This window comes from Eschscholzia californica, unplaced genomic scaffold, assembly GCF_041429995.1.
Source record: "Eschscholzia californica isolate CP2 unplaced genomic scaffold, dmEscCali1.0.p SCAF_3, whole genome shotgun sequence".
In the NCBI taxonomy this organism is placed as follows: Eukaryota; Viridiplantae; Streptophyta; class Magnoliopsida; order Ranunculales; family Papaveraceae; genus Eschscholzia; species Eschscholzia californica.
Window position 1 is genome coordinate 44,997,127 of NW_028238420.1, and position 19,745 is coordinate 45,016,871.

A 19,745-nucleotide genomic window follows, 5' to 3' on the forward strand; every position below is an offset into this window, starting at 1 on the left:
TCATCACCTCTCTCTACCACCTCATCATCTTCTCCGGCGAAGGTCGCCGACCGGAACAGTTAGGAAAGGAAAAAAAATTGGTGAGAGAGGAGATAGAAAAAAAAAGTTTAATTTTTTTTTTTAATGTTTGAAGGTCGCCGACCGACGATCTTCGCCGGAGAAGATGATGAGGTGGCGAGAAGATGAAGTGGCAGAGAGAACATATGAGATGGATGAGAACTTTCAAAAAAAATGTATTCTGTATTCCCTATAAAAATTTATTCTCCGGAGAACTTTCAAAAAAATCTGGATTCCTTCGAGAATTTATTCTCCGGAGAATTTTTTTTATTCTCCAAAGCAGCGGCTTAGAATTATCCAAAACACAAAAACAAAAGAATCACGCGAGATTTCTCCCTAAAGTCTATATGATCTTTGTGGTTTCCCTACCATTTTTTCCTAAAAAATAGCCCCACGAAAGGAACGGTCTTATAGTGCGGGGAAGTGGAACGGATGCGTTGACTCTAAACACAGAGGGAAGAAGAATCGTGGAGACTTTCACTTTAAATACTGACCCATCCGTTTTCAGTCGGAGAATTTATTCATTTATTCTAGGGTTTCTTTAGTTTGTGCTTTTCATCTTCTTCTGGGGTTTTTTGCTTCTTCATTTTACGATTCTGTGAATTCTAATCAGCAATGGCAACAACGGCCACACCAACAACAACAACACAGCAAACCGGCGGGAAAAGGAAGCCAGTATTTGTGAAGGTCGATCAGTTGAAACCTGGAACTTCCGGTCATAACCTCACTGTTAAGGTCGTTAATTCCAAAGCTGTGCCGCAGAAAGGTCGGATTGGAATTCAGAATACCCGCTCTAGTAATCGTATTTCTGAATGCCTTATCGGAGATGAGACTGGTACTATTCTTTTCACTGCTCGAAACGAGCAAGGTATAAAACCCTAATCTCTGTCTCTCATCTTACGTTCCATTTTAATCTGTAAATTCGTGATCATGATTTAGGTTTTATCTATGGAAATGGTGTTTTTCTGTTTTGGGTATCAAGCAAAAAATGACTTCGCCCATTATTGCGTTTGGTTTAAGAATTTTGATTTCCTAGAACCCTTTATGGGGTTTTGTGAATTTGAAATGTGAAACCCTAGCTTCTTTACTGTTGTCTCTTACTAAAATGATTTAGAGTCACCAAGATATAATAACTTGTTTAAAGTTTGTATGCTTACTATACTTTGATGTTCAAACATCTTCTCTTAGATCTTAAATGTGGATTGTGGTCTTCCTACATATATCTCTCTAGGTTAGGGTACCCAAATTTGGATTTTGTATCAACAACCCTTGACTGGAAAGATTACGAAGTTGGGTTCCGCCCTCTAGGTCTTGTGCTCGAGACACGAATTCATACCCCCTTTTAAGCATGCTAACCTTTTGATAAAATGGATTTTGTTTTTTGTATCGGACTTCATTTCACACATTTGGTTGTAATTGTATCTGCAATGTAGTGCAATCTACCCCAAATAGATTCGACATATTCTTACCCCAAATAGCTATGGCAGATGCTTGTCAAACTCTAGTTGGAAGCTGACACCGTAGTCGAATAGAAGTTGGTGCGCAATCCTATCTGCCCATAAGAAGTTGCCTTTGCACTATCGTGAAAACATTTTCGCTACATAAGCAGCAAGTTCCTATATGCTTTTAAAACACTCCACTTGAGAAACAATTTTTTTCTCACTCCCTCTCTTTCTATTCGATGTTGTAACCTAGAAATTTAGCGTTGTGTTTTAGTTAAGTTATAATTATAATATATGTATTATCTTTATGGCAGTTGATTTGGTGAAGCCAGGAGCTACTGTTATTTTGAGGAATGCAAAGATTGACATGTTTAAGGGCTCGATGAGGCTTGCAGTTGACAAATGGGGCCGTGTTGAGGTTACAGAACCTGCAAAATTCACAGCGAATGAAGATAACAATCTCTCTTTGGTCGAGTACGAGCTAGTAGACGTTGTGGAAGGATGACTTGTTCACATCTCAATGCCTTGGATTCTTGCCCACCTTTTTTTGTTTTTCCATGGTAACTTGATATCTTGGAGTCGGTATATAGGTATATTGCTGGAAGTAACTAGTATAACTATTTAAAAACAAGGTTGGGTTTTAAGTGCCATTTTGGGTCTGTTGGGAAGTAAAGAAGTGAATCAGTGAATCAGTGATACATTTTTATTGGTATAGTACTCTGATTGATCTGGGTAAGCATATTCATCTCATGTTAATAATAGTAAGAACCTATTTTGTTATGGTATTTTAACTTTGCCGAGCTCTGGTTTGAAATTCCGTTTGCCAATTTTGATAGTATTTTGTTCATCTGCTGTTTGATTTGCTTGACTGTCTGAAGGTGAAGTTATTTTCCATTTCCACAAAATGAGCAGATTTTGCCAACATGACGAAAAGGATCCATTAACTCTTTTAGGGTTAACACTTGAGCTGTCTATTCAAGGATTTTGTTCGGTTTGAACTTCGCGAAAAAAAAAAATTGAACAAGAAGGTCAAGCGTAAAAAGATATTGAGATGTCTTAACCAAGAACAACACAAAAGTAGATTTTCAGCTCAATTTCGTCAAGTATAATTAGGCTGCTTTGCATGACCAGTCCAAAACAACCAAACTTAATAAAAGACTCAAGGGAAAGTACAGGAAGTACGATCTTCGCTCTCCTATCGTCATCTCAGGAGTTCTTTGTGCTATTTATGGGAAAAAAGAGAAGAGTCCTTGCCCTCAAAATTTGAGCTCCCAACATCTAGATCGTATGGGAAAAGATGGGGTCATCACAGTCCTACAAACAAAAGGTGCAAGTCACAAACAGAGGAAGAATGCCATATTATTTCAAAAATCAGAATGTTCTCTTGTCGTGTCAGACTAGAATTAACCATAAGAGTTTAGTTTATCAATTTGATCACTCTTGAATCTTAGTAAAAGTTATCCAATTTCTCTTACATCTAAGGAACTTAAGCAAATGAACAAGAACAACCATATAATAAGAACAATGACAAGTTCATCTACATTAAATGAAACCTAACAAAACTAGTAATTTAGCTCGTTCTCAGATTATTTCGTCAAACTTGTGTACTAACTTTTGCTTGTAGCGATGGGTCATTCGTCATACATCATCAACGGAAGCTGTTAAATGCAACAAATCAGTAATTGTTCAAATACATCTCAAGTCTGATCCAAAAATTATTTCACCAATAATCCAATTTGTTGTTCTAAAATCCATATCTATTGTAAAAGTTTATAGAGGAAAACAAAAAACGTCGTGCCATAAAAGTTCTAGGTACGAAAACTCATAAACAGAATTGAATGTCTTCCAGTTCACTCAACACTTCTAACTCGTGTACTGTTACTTTGATACGGTGGAGGACTTTCAAATATAAAATTTGCTTTAAGTGGGACTATCATCACGATTCACAAATCATCAATGCAAGCTGAAAAACATACGCAAAATACAAAGCTTGATTCAAATGAAACATTAATATATTCAACTCTTATATTTCATATCATCATGTTCAAAATCACCACACGACAAATTAACAAGACAATGTGCAACTTGAAGACACATACAAAACGTACTACCAAAAAGTGCTAATTAGATAACTTGGATCTAATGAGATAATCATAATGTTTAACACATTTAAGGTCTAAGATGTTCAAATTCTTAATTACTCACTAACCAAGCGGAGAGCTTTTATAAAATCCAAAATTAGCTATCACTATTTTGCTTTGTAAGTTGTCTCATATTCCTTACGGTGTTAAGAAAAACATACAAATGACGAAAAATAGTCCATGTTTTCAAATTCTCAAAAGTATTACGAAATTAAACTTCTTCAGAGGTCTACCACCTCAAAAGACAAAAACTTGAGACTCTACCCGTAAGTCAGTAACAATGTCGATTTAAGTTTATACACATTGCAAGGTTCTAAACTTCATCTCAAATACACAAGATATGTTAACAATAAGTATATCGAAGGGAGACATGGAGATCAAAGGAATCGTGCATGTGCATGACTATGGTGATATCCTTGCTCTAAAATGTCTAATCACCTTTCGGGTTCCTAGTGTAGTACTCGAAATGCAGTCATCTACTCTACCTAATCATCAAATCCTATAGAAAAGGGGACTTACCAAAGAATGTAACTGAACAATCTGTCTTAGGAAAATAACGCATAGAGACAGTTAAGAAAAACCCTAATAAATACAGATAATATGAAGCATCTCGGATCATAAACGTCAACAACCCTTGGCTGGAGCAGTCACAAACTTGGTTTCTACCCTCCGTGTCTCAGGTTGAGTCTTCACGGGTTTCATACTCTCTTAAAATTATGCGGACCAATACAAACAAACAACTCGGATTGTTAAAACTTGGAAGACATTTTGACTGAAGATTCTCACTTAATCATCTAAACTTTTTAAACACTGACATTGATGAAAAACTCAATACTAGTTCAATCATGACAAACTACTTCAAAAAGCTTGTAACTTGTTGTGTTTTAGGGCAAACTTAAACATGGGTATGTAAGATTGAGGGTCAGTTTCATAATCAAAATCAAGATTGAAGATCAATAACTAATCAATCAATATACTGAAGTACTTATAATAAGTTCTTATTACCTTCAAGAAGCCAAGCGAATTGGCGAGTAACTCCAAGCTTTGAAATCAATAAAGCAGAAGAATTAGCTGAGTGAAATGGCATTAATGAATCCACGCAACAACTTAACTCAACTGGAGACCTTCAAAATCAAGAACGAAAATTGAATTTCAAACAGACAATAATAACTCAAGATTGGGGATTTCTTCAAGTAATGGGGAAAATCAATACCTAAAAGTTCGCTGAGAAAGGGGTTTTTGCTTGGAGAAGCCAAAAGCAGAAGGAGAAGACTTGGATTTGGCTTCATGAGAAAATCTCGCCGCTGCACTTCGGATGGAGGAGGCGGAGCGGATGACGGACCTGACGCCTGCGCCGGAGATGGTCATGGTTTCAGTTCAGATTTGGTCGATAATGGAGGACCTTTTTGGGGTTTCGAGTAGAGGGCAAAAGAGACTAAGAGAGGGAGAAGTTTTGACTATCGGGTTTCCAAACGAAACTGGAATTAAGTTCCCCTGAAATTTGTCTATGGGAATTTGGAATTCCTTCACACTCAGTAAATCTATCAACCAAACACGAATTGCTCTCCTAAGGGCTAAGAGGATGACCTAGAGATTTAAGAGAAATGGAATTTCTTATTTTATTGTCTAGCCGAAATTTGAGTATTGTTTTCGGCATACTCATTAATCAATACGAAAATTATGTGCCGATGAAATGTATTTAAGACATGTACATATATTCTAGACAACTTTCCAGTAGTGTAATTAAGCGCTTCAGGTGAGTGTTATCTAAAAAGTCTTACGAGGTGACTGGCAACATGATGGGTTAACTAAAGTCGAAATGGCAAAACTAGTCGGCTAGGTTAGGGGTGTATTTGGGTCCAATACCCAAAAGGAGCAGGTCGTGGACGTTAGTGGGTTACTGGGTTAAGACTCATTTCTGAACGTGCAAGAACATCTTGAGTCAGAGCGGGTTAAGGTCTTGGGCAAGAACATCTTAGTAATGACTAAAATTGAAAATGTTAAAGCCCTTTAGACGTAACACTTGCCGCAAACTAGTTCACGAGAAAATATTGCCTCAGACTAATCTATTTCTCAAGTTCTAATGTTTCCAAACAAAACTTTATGAAAGCAACTTATGTTCTTAATATGAGCATAATATGCACCCCACCAAAGTAGGAAATCTTAGAAAGGGAGACCATGAACATATGTAATATTTAGGGACAAGTATGGTCAAAAGAAACTTGATAGTCGAAAGTGGCGAGATTGGTGGAAAGTTGAGGTGGAGGGGAAAAGTATAGGTGAAAACGAATTATCACTCTCTTCTATTCTACTTATTCTTTACTCTCTCTCCTTCTCTTATCCTCACTACCCTTTTTTCTTGTTTTCCAACATCATAATGACTCCCATTCATATTTTCCTTGGATTCTTTATATTTCTCATTAAAGTTTTTCATTATCTTTTTGTTAGTATCACTTAATTGAAAATAACTACTTTTTATAAGTCAATATCCAAGACTTCCTTTTCAACTAATGGTGGTCGAACAAAAAAAAAGTAAAAAAGAATAGGTCATATGTCGAATATATTGTTTTGTTAAAGTAACTTCGAACCTATAGAATATTTGAATGAGAAATTTGTACACTCTATGGTGCAAAATACGTCTTTTTAGCCGTAACTGTTAAAGACCCGTGAAATGGGCCCTTTGTCTGCATCTGGGGCTTTGAAAGAATATTTGATATATCACCGGTGTGACAAGAATTCGGGCTCAGATGTTACTTGGTTTATTTAGGAATTTATCTTCTAGGTCCAAGTGAAATTCGTACCCGAATGTTTATACTCTAAACCCTCAATGACAGTATAAAATGCTGCATCAAACAAGACTAGAATTACAGGGTAACAAAAATACTGAAACTTGGGTAGAAAATCAAGAATGATCTTCTAGCTCTAAGAATCAAAATTCTTTCTAATAGTACTAGTATTAATATTAGATTGTCAATTAGTACTTAAAAGTGAATCAACTAGCTAGCTAAAGCAGTCTCAAAAATAAAAGTAGAAGAAAAGCAAAGCAAGCTTTAATTATACACATTTTTTTATGATACTCCTTTTTTTTATCCCCATTACTCAGGACATAAAGATCAATATAAAAACACCCAAATCAAGCATTTGATACTTAATTATTCGAAAAGATTAAGCGTAAAATTGAAACAATATATGATCAAAATGCAAGTAAATAAGCAACATCACTAGCAAACAATATTAGACATCTTCATCACATGACCATGAAATATAAAAATACTAGATACATATTATCATCATCATAATTTATATGGCTGAAATCTCAATGCCAATTCTATCCTTGTGTATATGTAAATTTACTAATACTTATGATGCTCCTTTTAGGGGATATATTCTCCTTGGATACCCTCATCTTGGTTCATATCATTGGTGTTCATTCCTTGATTCATGTAATTGTTGTTTTGGTTAAATGAATTACCATTGTTACCATATTTGTAACCACCATTGTTGAGTTCTTGCTCATTGTTATTCGTCGTTGAGTATGAAGGTTTTGTACCATAACCTTGGTTTTGTTCTGTTGCAGTTTGCCCGTATAATCCGCTGTTACGGTTATAATACTCGTTGTGATTAGCACCATAGTAATAGTACCTGCCATTTTCTAGGTATCTTGTGTCACTCATTCCTTGTTGCTCTTTTTGCTGGTAAAGCTTGTTGTTGTTGTTGTAGTTATCGGAAAACCTTGTGTCACTCATTCCTTGTTTCTCTCTCTGTTGGTAAAATTCGTTGTTGTTGTTGTTGTTATCGGTATATCTCGTGTCACTCATTCCTTGTCTATGTTGGTTCCAGTTGTTGTTGACGTTGTTCGGACTATTATCACTAAACCTAGTGTCACTCATTCCTTGTTGCTCTTTGTGCTGGTAAAATTCGTTGTTGTTGTTGTTGTTGTTGTTGTTGTTATCGCTATATCTTGTGTCACTCATTCCTTGACTATGTTGGTTCCCATTGTAGTTGTTGTTTTGATTGTTATCAGCAGCAAACCTTGTGTCACTCAAACTGTATTGTTTAGTCCCATACTGGTTGTTATTGTTAAAATTATGGTAGCCTTCTTGGGTATCAGTTGTAGGAGTAGTATCAAACTCATCGTTCGAGGTGTTCTCTGGGAGCTCTGAGTAAGTCATATGCTCAAGTTCTTCTTCATTGTTGTTGTTGTTGTTGGTGTTGGTGTTAGTGGTAGTAGATGGAGGGAATTGACCAGAGCCATGACCATAAAGGCCATAACCATTATGATTCTCTTGCTTTGTGAATTCTTGCTCATTCTGAGGTGAAACTTGAACATTCTTGGTGTTCTTGTTGTTGGTATTGTTCTCCTTCTCCTTATTGTTGTTGTTGTTGTTGTTGCTACTGATATTGGTGTTGGTATTGGTGTCGGTGTCGGAACGGGTGACTTTACTAAAGAAATGACTATCTCTGGCTTGAATTTGGAGAGAAGACATGAGAAATAGAAGGAAGACTAGAGAGAGAATTAGGCTAGAAGAAGCCATGAGAGTGAGTGAGTATGATAAAACTAAGAAGAATTATCAAATGGGTATGAAAGAAAGGGGTATTGAGTTTTTGTGGAGAAGAAATGTGATGAATCCAAGTCTTTAAATAGAGTAATAGACTATACTTACTAAATTTATGTTTTCTCTCACTAAAGTAAGAAACATGCAATGAGAGCAACTAATGAGTATGGGTCCCTTCATAAAATTACTATAACTTTTTTTTTTGATGAAAGTTTCGTTTAAATTATTATAACTTACTAGAGGGAAATTGAATAAGAAGTTTCTCTAGGTGGTCTATCAAAACCTCTTCATTATAGTCATTTTTATTCCACCTACTAGGTATCTAAGTGGATAACTTAATCTTAATAAGGGACTAAACTCTTCACCAACCCATATTAATGGTTGTCTTTTACTTATTCCCACCTATGTGTATATTTCGACTCTGACAAGTTCAGACTGATCTAATCCGTCACAACATCACACCATTACATTCTTAATCTAAAAGACATAAATGCACTAAATATATCGATATCTATACAATTACAATATCTAGATCTAGTTTGTCCTTCTCAGAATCATTGTCTTCTAATAAAAAAAAGTATATATTTATTTTAATTTTTTGAGTAGCTGTCCACATAGTACTCATGCCCATCACTATAAATTTATAATTCCTCAAGTGAGAAAAAGGCTGATTTTATTCCTTACTTTCTCATAGTGATGGAAGTGTGAAAATTTTAATTGATATTTTTATAAGTGTTTACAGGGATGAGTGTCAGGTTTGTTCATGAATTTTAGCACCACCACCTCACATTATCATGAAAAACTATAGAGTACAGTCTGATACTCTGGTAATCCTCTAATTTATAAGATCAAGTGCCATTGGGTTAACTAATCTTCAATATAATGCTCAGAGTAATTGAAATATTTCTATGATATAGATGTTCGCATCAACATTTCATCGAGATAATGAGTAATTGTTAATCGTGAATTAACATTCAATTGTGCTACACGACTCAAGTATTTTGCTCGAGATTTGGCCTGAGTGATGACATGGTATGCCAATTTTCTACTCTGGACATGTCATGTCATTCTCGAGCCATATTCTAAGCACAAATGTTGAATATTTTCCAATGGTAAGTTAGGAATTTGGCTGTATAGTAAAACATGGAAAATGACGCTATTTGGTTAGTATGTTTTGCCCAATCATGTTCGGAAAGATGGCGTGACATACTCATTTTCTACTCTGGACATGCCACATCATCACTAGGGGTATGATCTGGCAAGAATTTTGAGAGAAGTAGCATTTCACAAAATAGAAAGTGTGTAGGGACCTAAAATTTTGGCGTTGATTGTGGAGAGTTTAATTTGGATTTGTGGGGCATGTAAATAATGGCATTTAGTGCACGCCCCCATGTGCTCTCTCGCTCTCTCAAGCTTTCTCTCTCTATGCTCTATAGCTCTCTTTGGAGTTTGCAAAGCTAGTTCAAGTGAAAAAAAATTGAGCTCTCTATCCTTGTAGTTTAGCTAGAAAGCTCATCTTCGACCTCATATGGCTGCATCTTCATTAGGAGTCCAATTCTATAAAATAACCGGAAAAAAGGAAACTATAAGTAGGAGGTTGTGCCAACATGCTCTAGCTTCTTCCGTGGTTAAACACTTATTTTATTCGAATAATCCTACTTGTATATTATAGCGAGATGTTAATACGTGACATATTTTAGTGTTCCTGGAGTAATCCAAACTATCCAACTAATTTCTGTACATAGTTTGAACTAGATAGTGGTTGGAAACTGATATTGGTTATTCTCGTTGTCTGGATTTCTTAAACAAAAATTCTCTAATTTTTACATAATTATCTGATTGAAATAGTCGTTTCTTTCTTCTCATTTTCAATAAAGAGAAGGATTAGTTATCAAAAGATATACAAAAAAGTTATCAAAAAATAAATAACGAGAAGGATTGATATAATGATAATGGCAATGACTTTAAGTTAACACTACAAAATTTTCAAACTCTTTTAGTGGGTTTTCATAGGTTGGTTGAAATTCAAGATGGTTTATGTTGTATGGGTTGGGTATGTTGTTGACCTTTAAAAGGGGCAAGTCCTTTTTATCTTCCTTTCCAACTAAATTGATGCAGATAGGATTTTCTTCTTCTTCCATTACCATTTATTGGGCTCTAATCTATAAATTAAAGTCTTTGATCTTGACCTTTCAAGTGTAAACTCACTTCTGCACTTTACAATGTTGTAATATTTAATTATGTCATGTACTAACTCTCAAAATAGTTTGATGTGATCATATTTTATCAATATGATGTAACAACATTGACCTTCCTATTGGTCCCTCTTTGATGTATCATGTAATAACACAAAACCAACAATATTTTTTCTAATGGATGAACATTTTGTGATATAAGTTTGAGGAATGTGATTCTGCGGTTTTGCCCACTAAAACCACAAAATGCTTTAGTTAATTCATTTTATCGAATAACCGAGCTGTTTACACCCCAAAAAATTATCTTTAACTTGAGACTTGAGTTGGACTCAATCGTTCTGTTGAGACCCTCCAAACGATTCACACAAAGTCAGAACACTAAGTGGGACTCAAGACCATCTTTTTCCTCGTAACGAGAATTTCAAAAAGAGAAAAAGTAGAGAAAAACACGAGTCAATTTCCACCTAATCTATGGTTGCTCAAACTAATTAATAGTTGGTTGACCACTATAGAATGAAAAATTTTCTTTCATCTTTTCCACTTCAATTTAATGGAAAGATAGTTTGTGGCGTGATGGGCGGAGAATGTGTTTTGTATACTATGTAGTCCAACCTGAATAATTGCAATCAAAGTCTTCTTCTTCTTTTGCCAGCCCAGAAATTAGAAAGCTCCCCAATTTCCTTCCTTGATTAGAGTAACCAAAAATTCATATCATCACTTCAAACTTGATAATTCATGGTTACTTCTATCTCAAGATGTTTTTTGAGTAAAATGAGGGCAAGAATTAGGAAAGAAGGGGGTCATATTTGAGTTTTTGTTTTCACTTTAAATTGTTTGAGAATAAGGAGGTGAGTTTCGAACATATTTATGAAACACAAAGATACGTATTCTACAATTCTATACAAATCTATAATATTTGTCGCGCTCATAAGTTGTTAACGAATCTCCAACTTTATGTAATGGAATAGCAATCAAACAATGTAAACAAACTTATTCCCAAAAGGATTATCAACACAACCATATCAATTTGGTGGACCACATAGAAAACTTGGCTTGAAAGAAACAATGGAGAGGTTTTATGATGAGAAAGAGGCGGATATTGAGTACCATTAACATCAAAATTCATTAACATCCTTGTTATCAGTATTCTTGTAGGTCTGGCTCCTTAGACAAGTTTTACCTAATGTAACTTACTTGGTGGATTTGTACGTGACTAGTTATATAACATAGCTACTATATGCTCTTATACTCATAATAACGTCTCAGATATATACTAATTTTATGCATATTGGTACATTTTTATTTATCTGGACGGATACTTTAAAAGCAATTGTCAGATGACAATATTCAGATGCACTATAATCATATTACTAAAAGATCTTAGTGCAAATTTCCGAAAGAGAGGTGCTAGATTTTCCAATAGAATAGCCTATAAAAATGTCCATCATTTGTGTGTATCAAGTCTTAGTATTAGCCCTCAACAAAAAAAAAGTCTTAGTATTAGGATTTATATAAGAGAACAACAAGGGTATGACCGGTGTCCGCAGGGCACAGACAGTTCTATAAAAACAAATTGATATCGTAGTCATAGTTTAGGCGGGTTTCATCAAAGAACCACAGTCATTAATCAAGCAAGCCATGGATTGATTCCCAACCATCACTAATTCCATAATAATTAAAAGATTATTTACAAGATGTCTCAATATTACAAAACAATAGCAACAAGAACAAACAAAAACCCAATTAAGAATTGAAATGAATTACTATTAGTATTGATAATCATCAAGAGAAAAGGGTTTCAATTTCAAAAGTGACAACAACATAATATTTGGGACTAAAAAAGGGATTAAAGGATTAATGTTATTACCAAGTTTTTTCCTTCTTAATCTCTTCCTAAAATACTCTTTTCTCTCTTCTTCTCCCCACTTTAATGGTGCTTCTACCCCTTTAGCAAATATCAATGGTGGAGGTTGTTGAAATGGGCATTTAGAACGCCATGAAGTTTCAGGAAAACCCAATCTAGATACCCTTTTCAAGTAAAGAGAAAAACTCCATTTGAGAAGTAGAGAGGGAAAATTGTTGGTCTCTTTGTTGCAGAGAAAAGGTGGGTAGTCCCAATTGAGGTAGCATGGGATGTGGGTAGAGATGAATAGCTGAGAATGAAGAGATGGGGTGTTTGTGGGGTGTGTTAGAAGGTGAGTTAGGGCATGAAATCTCTGTTCCCATCTTGTTTCTTCCATTATTTTATCTCTCTTCCACTTTCTGGATTTCTTTCAGAATCAGTGGTTCAGGTAGTGGATAGACCATTTTGGGTGTAAAAGAAAGACTAGCAAAGGTGCCTATAGAAATAGCCTAGCAGTTGTCTTAAGGCGCCACTTATCTAGCCCTTTCCATTAATGTACCTCACCAGAGCTTTCGCTATGAGCTTAGAGCGCCTCCAGTGGGCGTCTGCTTAGGCCCAAAATTTGAATTTTTGGCTTCAGCCGGCGCCTCCAGTGGGAGTCGCTCGAGGTTGAACCCCAACCTATGCCTTCAGTGGCAGTAACATGATGGTTGGGGACTTCCCAACGGTCATGTGAGCTCCTTTGCTGGCCGTTGAATGTGCTCCGTCATATATTTTTTTTTAAACTATTTAGTTTTTGTTTTTTTCAAAATACTATTATTTTTCTAAAATCTAGTAAGTTTTTCGCTTCTTTTATTAAATCTAATTAATTTTTGTTTTAAAAAAATTATTTCGATAATAGTTCACACACGTGTTTCACATGTACAAAAGATCGCACGAACACAAGAAATTCACACACGCATTTCCCGCATGCACAAATTTTAGGCCTAGTCACATGCTGACACTTGGAGATGATTTTTGAGGCTGAACTGAGGCTTAAAATTTTGGGTTGACAAAATGATTTTTTTCTGTCTAAGACAAGTTGTTGTTGAACTTGCTCTTAGTAATTCTCATTGTGCCTTAAATGACAAACATTCAACTCATAATTAATTGGAAATGGGTATGAAACATAGAGGACTGTTGCAGACACTGTTTTAGCCTATGAAGTAAAAAGTATTAACATTATGTTTAGTCTTGTCAAATATAGTGGCCACTTGAGTTAATAAGCAACAATGGAGTAGGCAAAAATCTTAAGAAAAGAACTTATGGTGTGTTTGGATGGCGGAATCATGATTCATGAGTCCTTGGGATTCATGATTCCACGGATTCATGAATCCTAGTAATATTTTTTGGCTTGTTTGGCAACTAAGAATTCTATGATTTATTATTATTTGAGTATTTTTAAAAGTCTTTAGAAAAAATATGATTTTTGAAAAAAAAATAATGATCTTGAAAAAAAATAATGATTTTGTGGAAGGAAATATTTTTTTGTTGATTTTAAATTTGAAATATAGGTTCATTAATTCAAAATCCTAGCAAATCCTAGGGGGTAAGGTGGGATTTTGGTCCAATACAATTTTTGGAATTAGGAATCCTTAGGATTCAAGAGTCCTAGGATTCTTGGTAGCCAAACAGACCAAGGATTCATGATTCCTACCAAATTCAACTTTTGATAGGAATCTTACTTAGGAATCCTGCAACCAAACATACCATTAAGATACATCAGACAATGAAGTACAATGAGAGACTTCAAATAGTGAGTCCATAACCAATTGAACATATATTGGAATAACGTCTTGGAATAATTTATAGCGGAAACAACTCTGAGAATGAAAACAATCAGACGTTGCACATGTCTTGACATAACAAAACTGATATTGGTACGTATTAGGGTTTCTTAGTATTCATAGTCCTCAATATTTTTTCTATATTTGCATTTTTAGTCATGTAAATAATTACTATGTAAAAGCTATGAATACATTGTACATCAATCAATACAAATAACTTTACATGGTACGAGAGCAACATAAAATGTACTTTTTCTCTTTCGAATCAGAAAGATTAAGCTGAGAATTCAATGTAGACGGTTGGATGCGACTGGATTTCCTTCATTTTCTTGGACAAACTATTTGTTTTTTTAGTAGAAAATGTACTTCATTTGAATAATTGAAAGAGAGAGGGGGCCGGGGCCGGGGCCGGTCCAAGAGAGTAGAAGATTGATGCCGTGTGGAAGAGGGCACCTAAGAAGGTCATAGTCTTGGATTATAGGGTAAATCCATTGCCGAGTTGTTATTGGTCCCCTCCCTCCCTGAGTCTCTGTCTCCGTCCACCCTAAGAGAAAGAGAGAGAGAGAGAGAGAGATTTCATGCACATGGCTCTTCAACTAAACGGGTTACGCCCCCTCTCAAATCTAAGAGGTCCTCTATTATATTTAGGGTTTGGGAAGTGCTAAATGCACAAAAAAATATGACAAAATTTTTGATTTTGTGATTTACTTTTATTACCGTGCAAGACATTTTCTTTTTGAAATTTAACTACGATCTAGATTGTTCTTTTACGTGAGTGACTCAGTAAGTCAAGCATTTTGACAAAATTCTTTGCACACTAGCATTTCCCTTAGTATTTATATTTTGAGGCCTTTAGGACAGATGACAGTTACAGATTTATTCTTATATCAACGTCATATGATGTACGACATAATCTACCTTTCAAAAAAGAAAAAAGAGTATGGTGTACGTGTGTGTTGGAGAAACTCCCCACCAACAATCAGTTGTACTTGTATATTTGTTAAATATAATCTAAGACGATATCCTTTTGGAGGCGGTGACACAACCCCAGGTCCACAACTACCTGAGTAACCTTACTCGTTAACCAGTAACCTAACAAAATTATAATCATAGGCAAGATTTTTGGATGAGCTAGCTTTAGAGATCGAACCAAAAAAAAAACTCATCAAATCACCCATTACAATGTTCCTCCATAGTTGTGTTAATATATACTATTCTTGCATGGATATGCATGCATATGATATTAATAATATGATTTAAACCAGCAAAAAGAACAAAAGAAAATACATAAAATCCTTTACAATATCTAAAATGAGAATAACATATATCTAGGACATGTCGTCAAATTAGGGTTTTGGCTAGACCGATCATCGTTTTGCCTGATTGATCATGATCAATTAAGCAATTGAAGAAGTAGTAGTACTAGTGTTAGTATTACTAGTATTTTTTGTGGTTGGTGGTATATTGGGAATTCCTTGAAGTTGAAGTTCCACCATTACACTGTCATGAGATGGAGGTCTTAGTCCAAGAGGAAGTGGGAGCCATGGCTTTGATAAAACATCTCCAATAGCTGAGTCTAGCCTCTCCTTTGTCTGTTCATATATACATGATTAACCAATTAATGACACAAAATTAATGATATGTCTATGCTAAATGTAATGATGTTTTCTTCCTTCAATGTAAACCTAAAATAAGTAGAACTTAAGCTATGTCAGATCGACAATTAGATTCATGTGAGACAATTCAGATTCAGTCAACTCGATCCCACGAGTTAGCTAGATTCATGCTATGAAAAATAAAAGAAAAACCTCCAAACTAGGGTAAATTAAGTCATTTATGTCATTCTAACTTAGCAGGATAAATGAGAAAATGACAAAATAATTTCACGAGCTGTGCTTAGCTTTTTGACGTTCCTCAACCGATTAAAAGTACTTCACAAATGAATGTTCTTATGGATTGAGGTCATGGGATCCACAACACAGACACATAATGTTGTTTCATGGCGAGTTCTCGTTTCACGTGAAAAACAATGTCAGCTTATCTTACTGTACAATCTATCTATCTATATACAGTATAAAGTTACACATATTGATAACTTATAGTGAATTATTAGCTAAGTGAATTATTAGTATAAGATTAAGAAGCAAGTAGAAAAAAAGAGAGTATACTTACAGGTTGGAGGAGGTGATCAAGAGGAAGAGGGTGGTGGAGATCTGAAGGTGCACCACGTGGACGGATGCCGCCACCACCTACTCTGTAAGTGGCATGGTGATGTGGTGGAATGCATGGGACTACTGTTGTCGACGATGGCATTCTCTGCGACATTTTAATAATGGTGTATTAGTCACAAAATGTTTTTCTCTCACAGAGTTGTACTCGTAGTTTTAATTAGAGTCACCATTTTAATAATGGTGTACTATTGCACCCCGTCGTGTCTCCATCTTTTATCAACTATTTTTTTTTAATTTTGGCGATTGTAGCGCTTTACATTTCCCTTATTAGTCACTAATGCAGTTTATTATTGAGTACTTAATTGGCTAGGTTAGTGAGCAACATCTTGTGCCCTACTTATAGTAGGAGTAGCTAGTAAACATATATAAGATGCCAAGAGCTAACTAGATAGTCTAGATGGCTAGATTGACTGTTGACACAAGCAAAAGATTCAGAAATATTATTACATACAAACATAACACTCCAAAACCCTAAAATCAAGGTCAATCAAATCCTACCCAAACTGGTCTACTGATTTTCATTACCAGTCAGAGGTTAAAGAACCAAAAAAAAAGTAAAAAAAAACCCTTAAATTGACTAGATTTAGTTACCATTTTTGCTACTGATTGAGGTGGGAAGGATGGAGTACTCCCTGGTCTAATAGCATTTTGTACCTACACCAACAACAAAAATGTCCACCTCAATTAGTCATTCGATCTAAAAAAATAGACAGACACTCGATCTAAAAAAATAGACAGACACACGTATAGAGAAAGTAAATGTCACTTTAATTTGATGGTAACTTTTATGTGTGTCCTAGTGAGAATTCAAAATTCGAATCCGTATCTTACTGTTTCCAAAAAAAAAAAAAATTACGGAGGAATGAGAGTAATTACTTGTGGATGATGGCTAGAAGGTACGTGCCAAGATGACGAAGGATTTGATGGAGGAGGAAGTGGTGGTGACCACCCATGAGGCGGTGCCAGTGAAGATGGTGAATGATGAAGGAGATGTTTTGGCCAAAGTTGAGGCACGGTAGATGAATGATCAACCGATGGATGCCCCCACACGTGTAACGGCCTATATTGTGGGTGCATCAAATTAGCTGGTGTAGGAGGAGGAAACCCTATTGTTGGCGCAATCCAAGGGTTAAGATGATCAAGTCTCTTATTATTTCCTTTTGAAATTGCAGCTCCACCGTAGATTTGTCGTCTTTGACTCCAACTTGCTGCCTCAGCCTCCCTCACTAATAAATGTTTCTGATGCGACCTATATTTCTATACCCCAAACAATGAGAAATTAGCACTAATGAAATTTTAAACCTGATTGTTTAGATTTGGAAAGTCTTAGTTAAAACCCTAAATTTATATTGTAAGGAGAGAAAGTAATAAAAATGTAGGAGTAGCAATAATATGTACTTGAAGGTGGCTAGCAATATTGTGTCTGGTGAGACAATTGATGCCCATAATCTCCAAAATCTTTGAAGGGACTGCCTTATCCATCCCTAGCTGCTCCACTGCCTGCACAAATCGCCTATGCAGCTCTGGTGTCCAGTCCACCTATGACACAATATGAACATTTCTCATTACTAACCCAATTAAGTTGGAGAGAGAAAAACATCTAAATCTTCGGGGCCTGAGATACGAGTACATCCAGTCTCTCGACAATTCATAGACGAGACAAAAATACGGTAGTCGATCTCCTCTATAAATCAGACTTAACGTGCTCAAACTCAATCTCAAACACAGAGTGTCAGAATCTTATCAGAGCCGAAGACCGTTCGTCTCCAGAGGCGAGGATGTGATTTTCCACATCGTATGGGAAAGCGTGTATGAAATCTATACTACGGGTGTGAGCTCATACTTAGTAACGCTCGTGTAGCCTTCCCACATGACAAAGTCATATACCCTTTAGAGTTAGATCTGGTAAAATAATGGACAATATTGATAACTGCTAAGACTTGGATCGTCCCACTTTCATTGTTCTCTAGAACCATACGGGCTTCTAAGTTTTTGGTAAACTACTGTACAAATTAGTGTCATAATATTTTAGATTGAATTAGATGAATGAGGGTCATGACTTTCATGAACTCATATTGCATGCCATGAAAGATGTGATATCCTTAAATAACTAGAGAGAGAGACTGTGTAACATGCATGAAGTACTTTAGAGAGAGAGAGAGAGAGAGTGAAACAGAAAGGAGGTTGACCAAAGCTTACCTTCACTTTCCTCTTCCCTTGTGATGAAATTTTCTTATGAGAAATCACAGATTTCCTACTTCTAGTACTTATTGATTCCTTATTATTTTGCAATAATGTCTGATTATTATCATTCTTAATTGATTCATAATCTTCATCATCTCTCTTACTCACAGTTTCATCTTCTCTACTCAAACACGAGTCCGAACCGGATCCCGAGCCTAACCCTGAACCTCTATCTTCCTCCTCCTGGTTTGACCTACTCCCATTGATATTTTTCTCATTAGGGTTTGATAAAGATGACAAGTTCAACTGATCATCAGATAATTCTTCACCACCACTAACTGAAAACTCTGCTAGAATTTCTGGGTCAATCTCCAAATTTGGTAATACATCTCCATAATCTATACCCACAAACAAATCATCGAAATCAATATCGTCGAGTAAACTACTAGCACAGGAGAAATCATCAATACTATCTCCAATCAAATAACTCTCAACCTCTCTGATATCATCATTAGAGGTTCTCAGTGGTTTCACAGCAATCATTTAATACCAATTCTCTTCAATATGTATATTCAAAAAATTAAAACCTACCCACTACTTAAAATATCAACCTAGCTAGTTAATAAAAACAAGAGAGCTAGATTAAAAGATGAAGTTTATGGGATGTAATTAAGATCTCTTCAAGTAGTAGTAGTTTTGGGTTTTCCTGTGAAGTGGGTTGCCTGAAAATGTGAAGAAGATTGATGAATAATGAAGAAATTTAATGTTTATAAACAAATTGGTGTGAGTTTTTGGAGTGTATATAGAGTGTGGAGAGTTGGATGAGAACCACAAGTTGGTTTTTGGTTTTTTAGAGATTTTCTATTGAGATTTTGTTTGTATCTATTTGTATGAGATGTCACTGTTTTTCTTCTAGTTTTATTGACTTATGGACCGAAATATTAAAAAAAAAGGTTAATTTCCTTTTGACCTTCAATTTGTGACCAACTCACCGTTTTAGCCCCTATAAGTGTCTGGCAGTTTGATTTGGCCCCAATTTTCTGTTTGACCCCCAATTTTTTTTTTAGCTTCCCCATTATTCCGTCATTGCAATTTTGTAATTAAATTGTTTTTATTTTTATTTGTTCACCTCACCTAGCAATTTCCAAGTCACTTGTGTCCACCTAACATGTCATCGGTGAATGTCGTCGGCCGACATTTTTTTTCGACGACCTCCATTTTTTTTTTATCTTCTTCTTCTCCAACTATCTCCTCCACATGTTTTCTCTCT

At 35.5% G+C, this 19,745-nt stretch overlaps 5 protein-coding genes across 7 annotated transcripts; 1 reads left to right on the top strand and 4 right to left on the bottom strand.

The window, feature by feature from the left end:
- The first annotated feature begins 395 nt into the window (after positions 1 to 395).
- On the top strand, positions 396 to 2,313 carry LOC147550777 (uncharacterized protein At4g28440-like). Its single transcript, XM_086665783.1, has 2 exons — positions 396 to 925; positions 1,814 to 2,313. The coding sequence occupies exons 1-2, from the start codon at positions 673 to 675 to the stop codon at positions 2,002 to 2,004; spliced, it is 444 nt and encodes a 147-aa protein (XP_086521909.1). The 5' UTR covers positions 396 to 672; the 3' UTR covers positions 2,005 to 2,313.
- A 215-nt stretch (positions 2,314 to 2,528) lies between these two features.
- LOC147550778 (protein NUCLEAR FUSION DEFECTIVE 6, mitochondrial-like) lies at positions 2,529 to 5,231 on the bottom strand. 3 transcript variants are annotated; one of them, XR_015236852.1, is made up of 3 exons: positions 4,854 to 5,209; positions 4,646 to 4,764; positions 2,529 to 2,813 (listed from the first exon to the last, which is right to left on the bottom strand). XR_015236852.1 is itself a non-coding variant. In XM_086665785.1 (3 exons), the coding sequence occupies exons 1-3, from the start codon at positions 5,006 to 5,008 to the stop codon at positions 3,443 to 3,445; spliced, it is 294 nt and encodes a 97-aa protein (XP_086521911.1). In that variant the 5' UTR covers positions 5,009 to 5,231; the 3' UTR covers positions 2,843 to 3,442. The 3 variants fall into 3 exon arrangements, 2 of the variants coding, with proteins under 2 accessions (XP_086521911.1, XP_086521910.1); XM_086665785.1 differs by lacking the exon at positions 2,529 to 2,813 and adding an exon at positions 2,843 to 3,462 and having other exon boundaries at positions 4,854 to 5,231; XM_086665784.1 differs by lacking the exon at positions 2,529 to 2,813 and adding an exon at positions 2,843 to 3,157.
- A 1,599-nt stretch (positions 5,232 to 6,830) lies between these two features.
- On the bottom strand, positions 6,831 to 8,278 carry LOC147550779 (uncharacterized). The gene has a single exon (XM_086671481.1). It carries the CDS (start codon positions 8,173 to 8,175, stop codon positions 7,015 to 7,017), a length of 1,161 nt encoding a protein of 386 aa, XP_086527607.1. The 5' UTR covers positions 8,176 to 8,278; the 3' UTR covers positions 6,831 to 7,014.
- Positions 8,279 to 12,034: 3,756 nt separating this feature from the next.
- LOC147550780 (uncharacterized) lies at positions 12,035 to 12,669 on the bottom strand. The gene has a single exon (XM_086669582.1). The coding sequence runs from the start codon at positions 12,629 to 12,631 to the stop codon at positions 12,158 to 12,160; it is 474 nt and encodes a 157-aa protein (XP_086525708.1). The 5' UTR covers positions 12,632 to 12,669; the 3' UTR covers positions 12,035 to 12,157.
- A 2,527-nt stretch (positions 12,670 to 15,196) lies between these two features.
- LOC147550781 (transcription activator GLK1-like) lies at positions 15,197 to 19,336 on the bottom strand. Its single transcript, XM_086670247.1, has 6 exons — positions 18,491 to 19,336; positions 17,690 to 17,830; positions 17,168 to 17,548; positions 16,883 to 16,945; positions 16,233 to 16,376; positions 15,197 to 15,652 (listed from the first exon to the last, which is right to left on the bottom strand). The coding sequence occupies exons 1-6, from the start codon at positions 19,016 to 19,018 to the stop codon at positions 15,458 to 15,460; spliced, it is 1,452 nt and encodes a 483-aa protein (XP_086526373.1). The 5' UTR covers positions 19,019 to 19,336; the 3' UTR covers positions 15,197 to 15,457.
- Between the last annotated feature and the right edge of the window lie 409 nt (positions 19,337 to 19,745).

Coding starts and splice junctions, on each gene's coding strand:
- LOC147550779 (XM_086671481.1), bottom strand. CDS start 8,175: ATGGCTTCTTCTAGCCTAATTCTCTCTCTAGTCTTCCTTCTATTTCTC.
- LOC147550781 (XM_086670247.1), bottom strand. CDS start 19,018: ATGATTGCTGTGAAACCACTGAGAACCTCTAATGATGATATCAGAGAG. Junction 16,946..17,167: donor CTTCTAGCCATCATCCACAA/GTAATTACTCTC, acceptor TTGTTGGTGTAG/GTACAAAATGCTATTAGACC. Junction 15,653..16,232: donor TTGATCACCTCCTCCAACCT/GTAAGTATACTC, acceptor ATATATGAACAG/ACAAAGGAGAGGCTAGACTC.
- LOC147550780 (XM_086669582.1), bottom strand. CDS start 12,631: ATGGAAGAAACAAGATGGGAACAGAGATTTCATGCCCTAACTCACCTT.
- LOC147550778 (XM_086665785.1), bottom strand. CDS start 5,008: ATGACCATCTCCGGCGCAGGCGTCAGGTCCGTCATCCGCTCCGCCTCC. Junction 4,765..4,853: donor CTTTCTCAGCGAACTTTTAG/GTATTGATTTTC, acceptor TTGATTTTGAAG/GTCTCCAGTTGAGTTAAGTT. Junction 3,463..4,645: donor ATTCGCTTGGCTTCTTGAAG/GTAATAAGAACT, acceptor TATGTTTTTCAG/CTTGCATTGATGATTTGTGA.
- LOC147550777 (XM_086665783.1), top strand. CDS start 673: ATGGCAACAACGGCCACACCAACAACAACAACACAGCAAACCGGCGGG. Junction 926..1,813: donor CACTGCTCGAAACGAGCAAG/GTATAAAACCCT, acceptor TCTTTATGGCAG/TTGATTTGGTGAAGCCAGGA.